This window comes from Rhododendron vialii, chromosome 4a (genome assembly GCF_030253575.1).
Source record: "Rhododendron vialii isolate Sample 1 chromosome 4a, ASM3025357v1".
NCBI lineage: Eukaryota > Viridiplantae > Streptophyta > Magnoliopsida > Ericales > Ericaceae > Rhododendron > Rhododendron vialii.
This window is the reverse complement of record NC_080560.1, coordinates 2,478,481-2,497,194: the sequence shown is the minus strand read 5'-3', so window position 1 is coordinate 2,497,194 and position 18,714 is coordinate 2,478,481. Positions and strand designations below refer to the sequence as shown.

At 37.0% G+C, this 18,714-nt stretch overlaps 1 protein-coding gene across 1 annotated transcript; it reads left to right on the top strand.

Moving 5' to 3' along the window:
* The first annotated feature begins 15,721 nt into the window (after nt 1-15,721).
* On the top strand, nt 15,722-18,714 carry LOC131323241 (indole-3-acetic acid-amido synthetase GH3.6-like). Its single transcript, XM_058354930.1, has 3 exons — nt 15,722-16,108; nt 16,749-17,680; nt 17,928-18,714. Exons 1-3 carry the CDS (start codon nt 15,798-15,800, stop codon nt 18,509-18,511), a joined length of 1,827 nt encoding a protein of 608 aa, XP_058210913.1. The 5' UTR covers nt 15,722-15,797; the 3' UTR covers nt 18,512-18,714.

The following is an 18,714-nucleotide window of genomic DNA, read 5'->3' as shown; positions in this document are numbered from 1 at the left end:
GTACATATTTTTAACCGTCAAAGAGCAATATTTTAAAATAATATCATTAATAAAACTATATTGATCATTCTAAAACTTGTGAATGCTCATGTAAAACATACTCTCAAATTTTGTCTGAGATTTTGTGCTTATTTTTACATAATTTAAGTGAAAGTATGTGTTATATATTTTTGTAATTTGTATTGCATGCCTTAATTATGAAACGATCTTATTGTGGTTAACTAAAAAAATAAATTTTCGCCACTATAATTAACAAGGTGACTCCACTAAACGATATTTCTGAATCCGTCCCTGATTCAGCCCACAAGTTGATATCCTAATAGCTAGGTTTAGTCTCTTTTGCATGAGCTGAAATGACAAAGCATGGCCTATGATTACATGCAGGAGCTATGTTTTTTTCCCCCTTATTTTGGTACTCTTTCGGATGATCAAATGAACTATGGGTCTGAGTCTTCTTTTCTGTGTTTAGAATTATAATATTTTCATGAAGCCAATTAGCCACACCCCATGCAAAACTACTACCCATGATGGTCCTCATTCTCTTGTATCATGAAAAGATGAGCCCTTTGAATTGAAAAAACAAAAAGTTGACCATGTGGTTGAATAAATGGTTTACACTTTCCAGTACTGAGCTGAATCAAATTAACAAATTAATTACGCTTAGGGCTCCTTTGTTCAAGGGATTAATGTTAATCTCATAAGATATATATAATTCATTCGAGTTAACTATGTTCACTTGGTATTGTACATGCCACACTTTTTGGGATATTATAAATATATACACACACTTTATATCCAATGAGGGATCCCGCACGGGCTTACCGTGCGGGACTCCCCTTTCCCGATCGAATTGCGACGATCCGAGCCGCTCAATGTGTTCAAAACGTGATTTTAAGGGTACCCGGGAGAAATAATCAAAAAAAATGATCGGGAAGGGCTTGATCCGAGCAGTTTTTTACTGAACCGTTCAATAAAAAACTGTTCGGATCAAGCCCTTCCCGATCATTTTTTTTTGCTGATTTCTCACGAGTACCCTTAAAATCACGTTCTGATCACTTTGAGCGGCTCGGATCGTCACAATTTGATCGGGAAAGGGGAGTCCCGCACGGTAAGTCCGTGCGGGATCCCTTAGGGGAACCGGACTCATATATATATATATATATATATATATATATATATATATTCCAATTTTTTTTATTTTTTTATTTTTTGATCCGCTATCGTCGAATTCAATGCTCCTATTTAAACAGGCTGACCATTCGAGTCAAATCCAATTAGCGTACCGGACTAATTAATGTCAGAACTGATTAAGTAAAGCACGATCCTCGCAACAACGGCGGTGCTTCGGTTTCCAATTTTTCGGTGGAATGGCGGTTTGGGCAAGGGTTTGTTCAAGTGTGGTGACAGATCGGAAGACGGGCGACATTTCGGGTTAGGGGTGTTTTAGGGTTTTGTTGGTCTTTGACCTGCGCTCAAGTTTCGGGTACCTATGAGGATTAAGTAATTTTAATTTTTTTGTGCCATTGTCCTTTTAATCTCTATAATTTTCGAATTCGGTGATTAATAAAAAAAATTGCTGATTAAAAAAAAAAAAGTAAAGCAGGATCCTGACTTAACGATTCAGCCAAGATTTGCTTTACGGGTAAGATCAAATCTATCTCTCTGTGCCGCCTATGACTGGCATTGTGTCTGCCTAAGAAGGAAACAAGGGATTAAGGACCACATTATTGGTCTCTTAATTAAGTCAGTTTTAATTTATCTACTAATAAAACAGCTGTTTAGCCATAATGTCTTGCACTCCCCATGCAATTGGGCCACAGTTTTTCCAATTTAAAAATCACCAACTAGGCAGTTCTTGTTGCGACAAGGCCTCTTCTTTGATGAATGTGTTCTACTCCGCAATGGGAAATTTAATCATCACAAAGTCTAAAATATTTAATATCTTTTACCAACTTGTAACTCACATGCATGCCCTCGATGTTGTTTTCGATATTTACGACGTTAACAACGTCATAAATAAATTATATAAGATTACACGCTCGTTTGAGATCGATCTGCATCATGTAGATTAATAATTTTATTGGGAAGACGTATAAAGTATGCATCGGTGTGCGTGTAAAATATACTCATGTAAAATCTAGATCTTGTTCGAGTTCACATGTGCAAAGTGAAAGCAAGGGGGCTTTTGGAAAAAAAAAAATTTGGCGTAATATTTTCTCATTGGTGTGTCATGTGTGGAGCAATTAAGCTAGCTCCTGCTACCTTAACTAGTAGCAAGCAAACACACAAACATTACACGGATAAATATGCTGATTATTCAACGGTTTAATTACATTCTTAACTAGTAACTAGGAGTAATTAATTACTAATTATTTTTATATCATGTAGTACTAGGTTTGAACTTGCATTGGTTTCAGCAATATTGTTCCGCCGATTTAATTAAAATGAGTGAATAAATGAAATAATATCAAACAGTTTAGGCTAGCTCCGTACGTGGACCGTAAACCTTTCAGGCTTAACCACAGGGTTCAGAAATTTCATAAAACTAGACCCTCTTTAAAAAAGAAGAAGTATATATAACCTTTATATGACATCAAGAATAATCTTTGCATCGATCTACCGGGGAGAGAGGAAATTTTCAAAAATGTCATGATAACCCTACCGCTATACCATATTTTATTGCAAAGTTCACCTTCTTGTGGTCGAAAGGCAAACTAATCAACGAGAGAGAGGCCCCAAATTAATCCAAGGGCACATTTTACTTAATTCTAAGGCCCATGCATGCATGAGATCTTATAACTCGTCCTCTCTCGACAAACCAAATCAATAGTAATATCCATTGGCTCCCATTTGAACGAGCGAGGGATAAAGTGAGAGCTCCAAAACGACAAACGAACCTCTTGAAATGGCCTTCTTCTTTTCTTTTCTTTTTTTTTCCTACTATTAATTAAGCTTCTGTAACTATCACCACCAGCCGTTCATATGGTCCTTCACGGATCAATTCATGGATATCTTTTTAACACTTTCGAATAAACAACTCTCCTATGTCTCAGATGACAAGTCAACGGTCAAAGATTTGCATTGCTGTCTCTGTCTCCCACAAATCTCTCTCTCTCTCTCTCTCTCTCTCTCTCTCTCATACATACTACTGTTACATACGTAGGAATTCTAATTAAAATGGATGCCAGAAACCCTCATGCGAAACACGAAGCAGCAGAAGCACTGTGCGACCCACTTGGGCGCGGGCCTACCTGTCTTGGGGTGCACCCGCATTCCCCCCCAATTTCTTCCTCCGCTTCTCTCTCTCTCTCTCTCTCTCTCTCCCAAGCCTCTGTCGGCTTCCTGGCTGTCCGATCATCTTATCCGGTAATCAACTCGGAAAACCGGAGGTGTTTGAGGTGGTCACTTTCACGTGTTCACAAGTCAACGCATTTGGGCATGCTACACGTGACAGTTCTTGACTACGAGTGCGTGGGAGGCAAAAAGGGTGTGATGCGTGGTGACTTCATTAGAGGGCCCCTTTGTGGAGAAATGAGATGCACTTGGATAAGCTCTAAACGCAGGCATCCAAGTGTGGAGGAAAAGCTCTAATCCCTAAATGTGTTACGTCAATTTTGGATAAATGTTATCCTTTTAAATGGTAAATGTCCAAATGTTATGTTTTTAAACGGTAAATGTTATGTCTCTCAATCGATGATTGGTTTTGCGTACGATATGCACCGTTACGCCTATTTGGTTATAAGTGTTGCGCCTCTCAAGTGGTAAATGTTATGGGTGCATATCGCATGCCATGTGTGCACCGTAGTTGTTACCCCGGGTGTGTTGTGATTTGTTTGAAGTATTGCTCCCAGAGGGTGTACTGTGTTAATTTCATTTTGTGTCACCTTACCTAGGATAAACACAAAAACAAAAAAATTGAGCGGGATTATTGTCATATTTTTTTATTTTGCCATACGATAGAATATTAGGAGTTAATTGATAGTAGTTACAATAGGAGTCGAAGCACCTCTTTCACAAGGACTCAAACTCATGACCCAGTAAGAAACCAACCACAATACTAGGTGGTGTTCCTTGGATTATTGTCTGAAATAATCCTACAAGTTTAGCTTATTGGCTTCTTGGGAAGCCCATTTTTGATACTAACGAATCATAAGCCAAATCAATTTACTTGGGTAATTATTGGCTTACCTAAATAAGCCAATAAACTAATAATCCAACTTACACTTTTTAGCCAACCCATGCCTAACTAGTACGGAGTATCATACTTGGTGGGTTATATATATATTAATTAAAGAGAGAACGAAGGGATGGCTGAGAATTAATGTATGTGTTGCAGGGGATATGTAGCCCAAAATACCGTATAAATTCACATGATAAACTCATGCCCTGTTCTGTTAATATTATTATTTTTTAAGTACTTATTTGCCGCTTTACAAGACAGATTATTCTTTCACAATACATTATCTTTGATTAATAGAATAAGTACTTATTTGTACTTATTTGAATTCAAATAAGTACTTATTTTCTTAGCGGAACGGGGTTAATAATCTAGAATACCACGTAAATAATTCCCAATACTAGTTTAACATCTTCAGAGGCTTCCGAATTTTTTCGTATTTTCAAAATTGTACCAAACTATTCGGCACAGCCTTTTGTTTCGGGTTATAGCCTTATAGGCCAACAACTTTTTTCGAAAAATGAAATTCAGAAATCAATTTGTGCACGCAAATAGAGTAATTTCCATGTGGGTATTGACGCAATATTCATTTGCATCTTCAAATGTCAATTTTCATAGACAACAAATTAAAGGGATTCAACTTCATGCGATGATATGCGCATGGTGACTTGGACACGATCAGTTGCTTCACCACCTAAAATTGCCGCCAGTTACATATTCGGTTCATGCATTTGCTCTTTTAATTTTCAGCAATTGATTTCGTGAATGAAACAATTACTCCATGTACTCATCAACACGTTGGCGCAGACAGCTTTGTCAATTGCTTCACCAGATTGTATAGTATCTGGTTAACAACTATTTATCTTTTCTGATGATAACTCATTTATCCGGGCCAGCTTATACACACTGTTATTAATCCCGGGGGGGGGGGGAGGGGCAATCTTACTACTCATTGGTAGGTGTCTCAATTAAAGCCAAAGCAAAGCTATGTATGGACTGGCCCCAAAAGAGTTTTTTTTTTTGAACGGCGAAAAAAGATTTCATTAATCTTTGAATGTGAAATACAAAGACCAAAAGAAGCAAGGAGAAGGGCAACAAGTTTCCATCCGAGACCTAAACCTTTGATTGGCAAGATGCCAACCAGAGAAAACCCCTAGGCACAAAGCCCAACATCTAAAAAGCCTTAAAATCTAAATAAAACAATAAAACGCACATGAGACGCAGCCCAAACAGCTAAAAAAGGCCAAAATGCCCAAGTAAAGGGATAACCCCAGCAATAAAAACCCCACCAAAACCCTAAAGTGAAATCTGGAACCATATATCGCCGATCCCAAAAATGATCGGAACATCGCCAGCTACATAGGAAACTTCATCCGAATAATTGCCAAACCTCGCAACACCTGAAAAATACCAAAAACAACCCTAAAACTATTATCACAACCCAAACGGCTCAACAAACCAAACCTGCCGCCACCAACCACCACCAGAAAACCCAAACATGGCCAGAAAAAAGGCCGGATCCAAAAACAGAGCTGGCTCCGAAAGAGTTGATACTACAACACACGTGAGATTTCGAACCCGAGACCTTACGAGCAATCAAAACCCCTAAATCTCAGTACTGACCACTAAGGCAACCCCTTGGGTTGTTAAGAAGTGTTTATCGAATGGTACAATTGTTCTTTGTATTAGTATTTGAATACAGAGAAAAAAGCACGTGGGAAGGACGTGCATTTTTTTTTTCTGTTAACAGTCTATTTTAATATCCTTATTTGACCAAAGGTTAGGCTAAGTTCTGATTAATAATGAAATTCAACTGCATGCCATTCTTTTCTTAACTCTTATATACGTCACTAATTAAGATATACTCCATTTTGCCAACCTTAATTTGATACATACGTGAACCTTGAAAACATTTGCGCCCGGCGTACACTTGATACTTGCGAGAAAGCAATTCACGAATCACATGGAAAGAAGTACTCCTACTTAATTACGTATCATTGCTTTATCGAATACGAATATTACGCTAAATTCCACTAGAGCACGTACGAGCCAGGATTTATATATGCACAACAGAGATAACCATCTCAAACGTCACACATTTTGTGGCGTACAGCCAGCGTACGTGACATATAATTATATATATATATATATATATATATATATGAATCTATATATCATACGTCATTTGACTCCACTAAATAGTTAGGTGGCTAACATCCCAAGAGTTTTGCATTTCCTGTTCACCTAAAACCAGCAAGACTTTCTGTTTTATTAAGCACCGAAAGTCAAGCTAATTAAGATTGGCTATTTCCCTCATGGTTTTCTGTGAATTTAATTCCTCTATCTCTAGTGAGTGAAACGTCTAGTATACAACAATATTGTTGGCATATATATCCCATTTTAATAATAATGCAGGTGGTGGGTGGGAAATATAAATATCCAAAAGTAACTAATTAATTCAATGCTTAATCTGCTCAGTATTATTTTTTTTTAGTTATTTCAAGTATGAATTTAATAACTTAATTATAGTATATGGTTGTTAAGGAAGTACTTGTCCGTACTTAAAAACACCGAACAGATACGAACGCTATAATTTCATGACAGCCTATTTTAATTAATTACGTACCTAACCTGCAAAGTCCAAATTAATTAAAGTCAGCCAACCAACTCCTTTAATTTAACAATATGTGGCCAACAAATGTTAAAACTTTGGAAGGTAACTTTAACTAATAAGAACTCAAAACTGAGGAGAATTAATGATTTTTGCTCTTATTAGTTATTATGTACACTCCTTTTTTTTGTTGTTATTCATGTAAAATTATAAGATTACCCTATCGTAAGTGAGGAGCTTTTTTTTGGTAAATATCATGAGTGAGGAGCTTAGTCCGGTCACTTATTTTTTTGTTTTTTTGAAGAAATAAGTTAGAAGCAACTAAACTTGCTTGGAATTATTGAACTCTGAGTTGTTAGTTTTTATAAGCAAATAGTCCGATAGCATTATTACTAAAATAAAAATTGATCTCTTCTCAATAGTTTTACCAATATGGAATAGAATTAATTTTTTACATCGATAAATTGGACATGGATTTCGATCCTCTTCAGTCCAACATTTCGACTAGACAAGACAGTTCATATCGCGACCGTCATTTGCTTTAGTGAATGATTGAGATCTATTTAAAAACTATTCCATTGCACAGCAAATGAACAAATCTCAACCATTCACTGCAGCAGATAGATGGTCGCGATGTGGACTGTCTTAAAACCATTCACTGCAACAAATCTCAACCATTCACTTCCATGAAAGAGTCTTTGAACAACTCAAACCATTCACTGCAACAAATGGACGGTCGCGATATAGATTGTCTCGTCTAGTCTAAACCTTTGGACCGGAGATCGGAACCAAATCTATTGGACATTAGTCACATTATGAACCGATTTACTACTCCCTCCGTCCCAATTTACTTGTCCCAGTTCTATTTTACCTGGATTAAAAAAACTAGTTAATATCTTTAAACTGGTAATAAATTTTATATTCAATATGGATCTTATTTGATAGATCTTGATTTGTTCTGTAATTTAATATTTTTAAAATCACCTAAAATATTATAAATTACAAAATATAATTAATTAAAAAATGACGAACTCTTAAAAATGATAATTAAATTGGAACAATGGGAGTATCTTGTTTCTTCAATTGACGGGAAAGTAAAAAGCCTGGTTTTTGGGTTACCGTAAACCGAACCACTGTGGGGAAGCCAGCTGCCGGTTTTATTGAGGACACCCCGCGCCTACAAGCAAGCATTAATGTTGTTGTACGGAGTCACCGGAATTAATAACTCGCCGCAGGTTTACCGGCAATGCATCGCTTTCTCACGAGCAAAAAGAAATGTATTCAATGCTCCGTAGCGGATTAAAAAAAAAAAAATGCTCCGTATGTACTACTTACCCAGTTGTAGAGCTGGGCAACAGACACGATAACACGACACGAACCGAACACGAAGTTAGCGGGTTAGGGTTGAACATTTCTGACACGAAACACGAAAATGACACGACTCGAGAACACGAATTCTAAATGGGTCGGGGTCGGGTTGAACACGCGAGACACGAAATTGACACGACCAACACGGTTACGAATTTGTGTCACCCATTTTCACGAACATATATACATAATATATGGTATATCTGCAATTCTATATAGAGTTAGGCAACAGACACGATAACACGACACGAACCGGACACGAAATTAACGGGTTAGGGTTTAGCATTTCTGACACGAAACACGAAAATGACACGACTCGAGAAACACGAATTCTAAATGGGTTGGGTTAGGGTTGGGTGATTTGTGACACGAACCCGACTGACACGACACGAACCCGACCCGACACGACTTGTTACCCAGGTCTACCCAGTTGTGGCCTCGACCACTCGTAGCCGAAGGTGAGCACCGCGGGCGTACGGAAGATTAATGGCGCGTGTCTGAAGGGAAGTGCTACAATTGCCTTACCGCTAGGGATGACAATCTCATTCGAACCGCAGGTAAATACATCTACAAATATTCTACAATCACATCCAAAATCATACACCTAAATACACATCTTCTCGCAAAACATAAGGGTCCCATACACACTACACATACAAATATTCTACAATCACACCAAAATCACACACCCAAATACACACCCTCTCACAAAATACAAAGGTCCCACAATGTTTGTGGGACCTTTGTATTTTGTGAGAGGGTGTGTATTTGGGTGTGTATGTAGTGTGTGTGGTACCCTTTTGTTTTGTGAGATGGTGTATATTTGGGTGTGTAAATTTGGATGTGGTTGTAGCATCTCTTATTCTCTCATACATCTATTGGTGGTGGAATGGTTTTATTCGGTTTTTTAGTAGTGGCTCTGATTTTTAGTTTTTAATTTGAGAAAAACCGACGAGTTTGGCTTTATATCCGAATCGAAACCCGAGCCGAACCCAAAACCGAACCTTTATATACTAGCTTCTAGTGAGGGATCCTACACGTTGTTGCGTGCGGACTTCTAATCTTAGCCATCGGATCTCATCCAATTGCACCTCGGCTATCGGATGAGATAAGTCCACACGCATTTCACCTCGGTCATCGGATGAGATCCGACAGCTGAGATTAGAAGTCCGCATGCAAATCTGACGCCCGGATGCCTTGCCCCATTCCGCTAAGGTTCTTATTTTTAAGTAATTATTTTCTGTTTATAATACAAGTCATTTTCTCAAAATACATCACTTTTAATTCAAAAAATATTTGAAATATAAGTATTTATTTTAGTTAGTGGAACACATTAGGCCCCGTTCCGTTAAATTTTTTATTTTTTTCAACTACTTATTTTTCGCTTTACAAGACGATTTTCTGACAATACATTATCTTTAATTCAAAAAATAGAGTGGTATTAAAAAAATGTTGCTGATAGTAGCACCACCAAAAAGAAATTGCTTTGTCAAATGGGTTTTTCCCCATTTCCTGTAATAATCCTCAGTCAAGGAGAGAATCGAAATAGCAATTCGTCTTTAGATCATCTTAATTAATTAATTGCAGAGATCGAAAATTGCTTATATTACTCATAATAGAGTTGAAATACGTCGAACTAAAATTTTAAAAAAAATCAACAATTTATACTAATTACCAAATCAATCAAAAAGACAAAAACTTAACGATATCCACATTCATAAGTACGAGAAACTTTTGTATATTCCATGTATAGGAGGGGAATTGATATCCCCTCCGGTCCGTTTTTTATTTTTCGGCCATTTGTTGAGCACATTTTGTTGATCGGCTTGGTTCATTTTGTAGAGCTCGGCGAGAATATTAATTTTGAACAAAATAATGTTCATCGGAGTTTAGTAAATACATGATCAACACATGTGAAAATTGAAGAAAAATAAAAATTGGATCCAAAAATACACTGAATTGTAACCCAGTTTTTGTTTTCTTGCATTTTTCATGTGTGTCGATCATATATACACTAAAGTTCAATGATCATAATTTTTGACAAGATTCATGCTCTCGCCGAGGCCGAGCTCTACAAAATGAATGAAACCGATCATCAAAATGTGCTCGAAAAATGATCGAAAAATTAAAAACAAACCGGAAGGAGATATCAAGACCCCTTCTATACGGTTATACCTGGGATATATAAAAGTTCTCTCATAAGTACTTCTTCTTCTTTTTTTGATCCGCCTCTCATAAGTACTACTTAAGTAGCACATCATCTTGTGTGTCCTTTTTAAAAAGTCCTGTCATTTTTTTAAGAGGAAAAAAAAAGCACTTTCATGGTTAGTATTTTTTAAAAAAAATCGCACCAAATTTAAAGTTCTCAAATAATTCTATAATTTGGTGCGAAAATCACAGAAGTGCTTTATATTTTAACTAAAAAATGACCGAGTTTCAAAAAAAACAAACAACATAAAATGAATTATACTATTTAACTTACCAATATGTCATTTAATTTAGATCGTTATAGAGAGATCATCATTCAATTTGCGAAGTGTAGAATCATGATCCCTACAAAGCTCGTTATTAGCTCCGACAATAATGAGCTTTGTAAAGTAAGTGGTGAAAGTAATAAACACCATTGGGTTCTTGTAAACTTATTTTTCTTTTTCCTTTTTTTGTATTTTGTTAGTTTTTTTTATAATTTTTGTTAGATGTTAGGTTTGCGTTATATTTTTTGATTAATCGTCCATCTGGACAAGACGAGTCTAAAAAGTAAAAAAAAATTATGACCAAAAGCAAAAAAATATATATATCAAACCAAAAAAGTATCAAACAACTGTCTTTTATATTTAAAGTGTCGTCTTGTAAGAACTTTTTTTAACATCGGTCCATATTTTTATGCTTTTCCAATTTGACTCGTCAAGACAAACGATTAACTCAAAAAATTACAATAAAAAGTTACACAAAAAATATAAAAAAATACCAAAATAAGTTTTGGACAAATAAATTTACAAGAACACAGAGTAATGACGTAAACTTAATTTGCTCACATGTACAACACAATACTCGAACATATATATTCAATCCAAGCCAATCTTTCTCGACTATCAATCACCATCAAACCACACAATTGCGCGCGACCCACCGCAACACTCTCCCTCCCTTTTTCCCATCGTGTCCATTGCACTTCCATTATGAGGCTAGTACTTCGTATTTGCCTAGTTGGGTCAGGCTCTTATAGCGATTGTAGAATTGTTTCTAATTACATTTAATTCTCTTACTTGTAGTCTCCTACCGTTTGACGAAAATAATTGAAATTCTCTTGGTCTCCAAGTATTAGGGAAGCAAGTGTCATTTTGGGTTTCTTTCTTGTATAATACAAATTCGTTCACCCATGTGAAAAAGTTAGGTTAAGTACTGTGAACATTATATTCAATCTGAACCCATTTGTGAAACTACTAGATGCAGCTCTCATTTAATTATAACTGATGATCAAAACGTTACAGTTTTAACATTGGTACAATAGGTTTCACATGAAGTACCGTAAAATGCATAATAATTGTGAACACATCCAATTATATGGTCAAAGAAATATGATCACCATATATAACAGCAAATTAAACATTATTGGTATAGTGGATAGTGGTACGGAGAGTGATTTTGGCACTCCAATTTTTTTAAGGATTTCAACAAAAAAAAATTGTCAATGTTTTAAGGATTGACAATCCGAAATAAACAAAGTAAACCATCAGTAGTCAAATTGTCAATGTTTTAAGGATTTCAACAATCCGAATTAATTTTTCTACTCTCTCGTGAAACTACCACAAGTTTACTACATTTTTGAAACTAATGACGTACGAACAAACCCCCGTAGCCTAGTAAATGACTCTAGACGATGATCCGCGCGTATCCTAAACCCCAAATCGATAATCCAAAAAATTAATTAGTTTGGTAAATCCCGCCAAAGGAACATATCTCTACACAATTGATGCAATAGTAAATTGTGGGTGTTCTAGCTGAAAAGCAAATTAAATATTCTCAATTTTTTTTCTCTAAAAAATCCAATTAACGGCTACGGAGTATTATTCCTGAAGGGCCAAGAAGGGCTTTTCATTGAAACGACGCTGCAGCCTTTTATGGCAATGTTCAGTTTTAATTAGCTAGAGATGTACGTACAATAGTAGTAGTGCCCACAATAATAGGAAACCAGACAACCGGTCGGAGATTTGAAGCCTTTAAGCCGGATCCCCGGAGAGCACTACAGGGGTGTAATGAGCCATATATATGAGCCGTTCATATCTATAGTGAATGAACCAAATTTTAAAAATATTTTTGAACAGCTTGAATTATGCACTATCTCTATTAAAAAACAGAAGGGTGTGGGGACAAGTTGTTGAAACGGTTCAGATTCATTCGATCCAAAGGTTGTAGTGCATCCTCCTACTTCTTGGTTAAGTGCTCATGGTTTTCACCTAAATCACACAACTGTCATTCCCTTTCACCTTTCACGCTTATTTATAGGGGTTTCACATTTATTTCAAATTCCAAACCTCCATCTTCTTCGTTTTCTTCTGTTCCCATCGCCGTGCACGCTGGAACTTTGGATCGCCACCGTATCGCCACACCGGTCCATGTTTGAAACCCCACTCACTTTCTCTCTCAGCAAAAGGCAGTCCCAAGACTCAAATTTTGAAACCCCACTCATGTTTTTTGATTTGCCTAACATCTCTGATTCTCTGGTTTTGATAAGTATTATCAAATAGCAAGGTAAGTCATTTTTTTTAATGGGTACTTGGATATAAATTGATTGATGTGCTCCTTTCTCAACTATGCTCGATCGGTAATTTCTGTATTCTGCCAATATTTTTTTTTACTTTCCTGCTTTGATTTTATTTTGACATTCTGTTGTCTATCAATTGGGAAAGTAGTGTAGAACTCTAGAATGGTAAACGGTGAAGGGGGTTATTGTAAGGTTTTGACTTTGAAACGAGACATGCATATACAAGGGCCTTTGTGCAGGGCAGGGCTGGACTTTGCCTTTGCCCAATCGTTTTTTACAAAAATCTGAAACACCAGAGACATGGGTTTGCTTCTCTTCTCCTTTTTCATGAAGGGCATGAGCCTTAGTCCCTGTGGATTGCGCATGTTCTCTTTACAGGAGGACCTAACCATTTAAAAGGGGCTGTGATTCACAATTTTTGCAAGGTTTTGACTTTCAAAAAAATTTGCATCTACCTGTCCTAAAGAAATAAAAAACAAAGCAAGAATGCTACAACAAGAGGTCCAAATGTGAGCAGTGTAGCTTAGGGAGCAAAGGCCATTTTGCATTTCTTTCCCTTTAAACAACTTCTTTTTTTTTTTTCGTTTTTTGGTAACTTCTCTTTGAATAAGTTCTTGCTTCACTCCTTTATGTTTTTAGTTCGACAGTCAGGGATGTCCGGGCTAACTTTTTTATCCAAACAAAGGCAAACCATCTACGGCACCAAAACTATGGTATTCACAATGAATTACTTTCCTGTGGCTTGACTCCAAGAAATCGAACCTTGATCGATAGAAGGTCCTAAACTACCTTAGAGGTGCTAAAGAGGGACCACTAAATTTATATTTTGTTAGCATCATTATATCTGGTGGGTCCTTATCGATTTGCATTTTTTCTCTACATATGGAAAAGTAAGATGGCAGAATCTATGATCAGATTGACTGTATTAAAGAACCAATTTTAAAGAGATTGAATTTGTTACTTCACTATATAAAATGAGTAAATTTGTCAGGGTGCTGTGAAGATCTTTGATGTTGATGGTGTACATTTCTACTCTATATTGAGTGTTTTTCTACTACTAATTTGCTTTTCTATGATATGATGGTGTTTCTACTCATATTTGACGAAATCCCATCTCTCTATTGGAAATATTCTTATGTTTGTTGCTGCTTAGTTTTAACTTTTTACCTGGTATTTATTGGGATTCTATAAGCAAATTGATAATTCTTTGTAGCTAGCTTAAAGGTTTAGTTGGGGAAGTGCCATAAGCATGGGTAATTCTATTTCATGCCACTAAGAAGAGGATCACATACTACACACTAATGAATCGATTTAGTGTTTGAGCCACTAACTAGTAAATACCGTAGGCACGGGCAATTTCAATCGGGATGCGTAGTGCCGTAGGCACGGATAAACACTAGTATTCTTATAGTGTACTCATGCATTACAGGATCTCGGTTCCTAGGTTAGGCTCCGTTAAGTTTTTTTTTTTTTTATCTCTATTCAATTTTTTTTTGCGTGTCTTAGTTTTTTGCCTCACTTTTCTGGATTATTAATTTGTTTTGTCAAGACCAATCGGAAAAATAAAAAATTATGACTTTTACCCACATATATTTTGAAAATATCCAAGATAACAACCAAAAAATAAGATATTTTTGGATATTTTCAAAAATATTTAGGTAAAAGTCATAATTTTTTTATTTTTCTAGAGTGTGTTCCGCTTTCTCTCCTTAAAAAATAAGTACTTATTTGCAATTTTCAAGCTTAAAAATTATAAGCTTGCCAAAATAAAAAAATATGCAATATAGATTTTATTTTATCAAACCCTGCAAAAAATTGAAAAATTATTTTTGTAAGCCTATTATTTTTAAGCTTGAAAAAATAAGTTCTTATTTCTTAAGTACTCCCTCCGTCCCTAAATAAATGTCCATGTTACTATTCCAGACATTTTAAAAAAATCATTTATATCTTTGAAATTATATTATTTTTTATATGCAATATGGATCTTATTTGATAGATCTCAAATGGTTCTTTTAGACAAAAAAATTTAAAAATTATGAAAAACGGTATAAATTAACAGATATAACTGATTTTTAAAAATTTGGGAAAAATGAAACTGGGCATTTATTTAGGAACGGATAGAGTACTTATTTGAGAATCTGAAACAGGGCATAATTCATCTTGACGAAACGAATCAATAATCTACAAAGATTATGCACTAAACTCACAAACGCAAATTATTTTTGAATAAGAACCAATCAAGAAAAAACCCAAAAAAAAAAAAACAAGGCCGACTATTTGCAACCCCGTATTTTCTCCCTTAGCCCGTTAAAAATTTTCAATTATACTCGACAGTCAGTTACCGAAATTGAGATACATTTTCAGTATACAATTACTGAAATATAATATTTTGTTCAATAGCTATTTACCGAAAATGTATGTTCGGCAGTTGTTTACCGAAGGTTGACTACATTTTCGACATGTAGTTACCGAAATATAATCTTGTTTTCAACAGCTATTTACCGAAATGTTATTTATGATTTTCAACAATTATTTACCGAAATGTAATGGGCTTAAGAAAAAAATACGAAATTACGAATAGTCGCCCCAAAAAACCCAGTGTGCCCTAGTCAGCCATAAAAGCATGTTGCTAAATTGAAAACAAAAATACCATAAAACCCCCATTCCTAATTACAATCATACCCTTCTTTTGTCTCCTCATTTGTGATTTTTTTAAACCAACACTGCAAAAGGGTGGACCACAACCCCCCTTCCATTTCCCCTATATAAACCCCCCCACTCTCTTTTCCTCTCCCTCACACCCATTTCTGTCCTCTTCTCTAACAAACTCCCATTCTCTCTCCATACCTCCCTCCCTCTCTCTCTCTCTAGAAACCATGCCTGAGGCTCCAAACAAAAATGGCAGGGACTATAGTGTAAACAAAAAGACTCTTCAGTTCATTGAAGATGTCACGGCCAACGCAGATCAGGTCCAGAACAGAGTCCTGGCCGAAATCCTGTCCCGAAACGCCGGCGTAGAGTACTTGAACCGGCTCGGCGTTTCGGGCAAAAACATGGACCGAGAGACGTTCAAGAAACTTGTCCCCGTTATCAAATACGAGGATATTCAGCCAGAAATCAACCGTATTGCTAATGGGGACAAGTCGGCTATCCTCTGCTCCCAACCCATTTCGGAATTCTTAACAAGGTTTGTCCATTTAGTGAAGGTTTTCAAGGTTCTTGTCGAAATGTGGAGGGTCTTTTCTATTTTTAGGAATCCTTTAGAGGTGGATCTTTGAACTTACAAACGAGATTGTTTTTTTAGAGTTATTAGTAAAAAATTTGAATGTTCTAATGGGATTTGGAAATTTTTCCATTCATTTCTATCAGAGAAAGAGAAATCAAAACTTACCAAATATGGATCATTGTATTTCCAACAGTTCACTATTAATCAGTTTTTTTGTCCTTACTGATTTATTTATATGTGGTCGTTTTTCCACTTTTTCAAGATCAAACCATAGTATTTTGCGCAATGCTAAGGACTCAGATGTCTAGATACGGATGTGTTCGAACATGTTTGATGCTCATGGATCCCACAAGATGCACGTCGGATTCAATACATCGAAGGGCTTCAATCGTTCGAACATTTTTCGAAAAATTTCCCATAAAAAGTTAGACAAAAGTACAGAAATAAAGATTTCTAGGGAAAAAGCTGATTTGTTTTTTTGATAATAAAAGCTGATTTGTTAGCTAGCCCAAAAAAGGGCTATTGCAGATTGCTTGTTGATAGTTTTGCTAAATGGGTTCTTGTTTTTTTTTTCCTTTCTTGTTTTTGTTTGTATGTGCAGCTCTGGGACTTCTGGTGGAGAGAGGAAATTGATGCCAACAATTGAGGAAGAGCTAGGGAGGAGGTCATTGCTCTACAGCCTTTTAATGCCTGTGATGAACCAATTTGTTCCTGGCCTAGACAAAGGCAAAGGGATGTACTTTTTGTTCATAAAATCAGAGGCCAAAACCCCTGGAGGCCTTGTGGCTCGCCCTGTTTTAACCAGCTACTACAAAAGTACCCATTTCAAGAACAGGCCTTATGACCCATACACCAACTACACTAGCCCAAATGAGACCATTTTGTGCCCGGACTCTTACCAAAGCATGTACTCCCAGATGCTCTGTGGCCTTTTTCAAAACAAGGAAGTCCTCCGGGTCGGGGCGGTCTTCGCTTCCGGGTTCATCCGGGCGATCCGGTTCCTCGAGAAACACTGGCGGCTCCTGTGCAACGACATCCGAACCGGATCCATCGACCCGCAAATCACTGACCCCTCGGTGAGGGAGTCGGTGATGCGGATCGTCAAGCCCGACCCGGAGCTGGCAGATTTCATCGAGTCCGAATGCGGGAAGGAGTCATGGAAAGGGATCATCACCAGGCTGTGGCCAAATACCAAATATGTGGATGTGATTGTGACTGGAACCATGTCACAGTATATTCCAACCCTTGATTTCTATAGCAATGGGCTGCCTTTGGTGTGCACAATGTACGCCTCCTCTGAGTGCTACTTTGGTGTCAATCTCAACCCTCTTTGCAAGCCCAGTGATGTCTCTTACACCCTTATTCCTACCATGGCATATTTCGAGTTCTTGCCTGTTCAAAGGAACAATGATGTCAATACCAATTCCATTGCCGTGCCCAAAACTCTTGATGGGAAAGAACAGAAAGAACTGGTGGATCTTGTTGATGTCAAGCTGGGCCAAGAGTACGAGCTTGTTGTCACAACTTATGCAGGTAAATCTTTGATCTCCATAATCATGTCTATGTTCATAATACAAGCCATGTTATTCTCAAATCTTGATAAGTTAATGAATGAAAATGATATATAAGTCGAAAATTTCGAGAAAAACAAAATGTTGGCAGCACTGCTTTACAGTATTTAGTAAGTGCAGCATTTCATTGTTCATCTTCATTCTTGGAATTAGATGGAAAACAAATTAGCAGAACTACATTAGGACTTATAAGGAATTGGGTATTGCAGGGCTTTATCGGTACAGAGTTGGGGACGTGCTCCGAGTGGCCGGATTCAAGAACAAGGCCCCCCAGTTCACCTTCATTTGCAGGAAAAATGTCGCGCTGAGCATTGATTCGGACAAGACTGACGAAGTTGAGCTACAAACAGCCGTAAAAAATGCCGTGAACCATTTGATCCCATTCGACGCGACTCTAACAGAATATACCAGCTACGCCGACCTTTCAACAATCCCAGGCCACTATGTCCTTTTCTGGGAGCTTACTGTCAATGGCTCAACCCCAATCCCGCCTTCGGTCTTCGAAGACTGTTGTCTCACTATCGAAGAGTCATTCAACAGTGTCTACCGACAGGGCCGGGCCTCAGACAAGTCCATTGGGCCTCTTGAGATAAGGATTGTTGATGTTGGCACATTTGATAAGCTCATGGACTATGCTATAAGCTTAGGTGCGTCGATTAATCAGTACAAGGCGCCTCGGTGCGTGAAATACGAGCCGATTATTCAGCTGTTGAATGACAAGGTTGTGGCTAGCTACTTCAGTCCAAAGTGCCCCAAATGGGTTCCCGGACACAAGAAATGGAGCAATGCCTGATTGAGTGACTTATGGCAGTTAAATTTGAATGACTGAAGAAAGGAACTGATTTTGTGATCATGTGAGGAGGGGGGAAAAAAACTACCTCCTTTTAGGTTTAACCCATGTTTGTTCTGTTTCTTTTTTCTTTCTTTTTTTTATGTTCTGTTTCTGTCAATCTTTTTGTAGCCTTTTTTTAGCAAGAGTAGTGATTTCAAATTGCA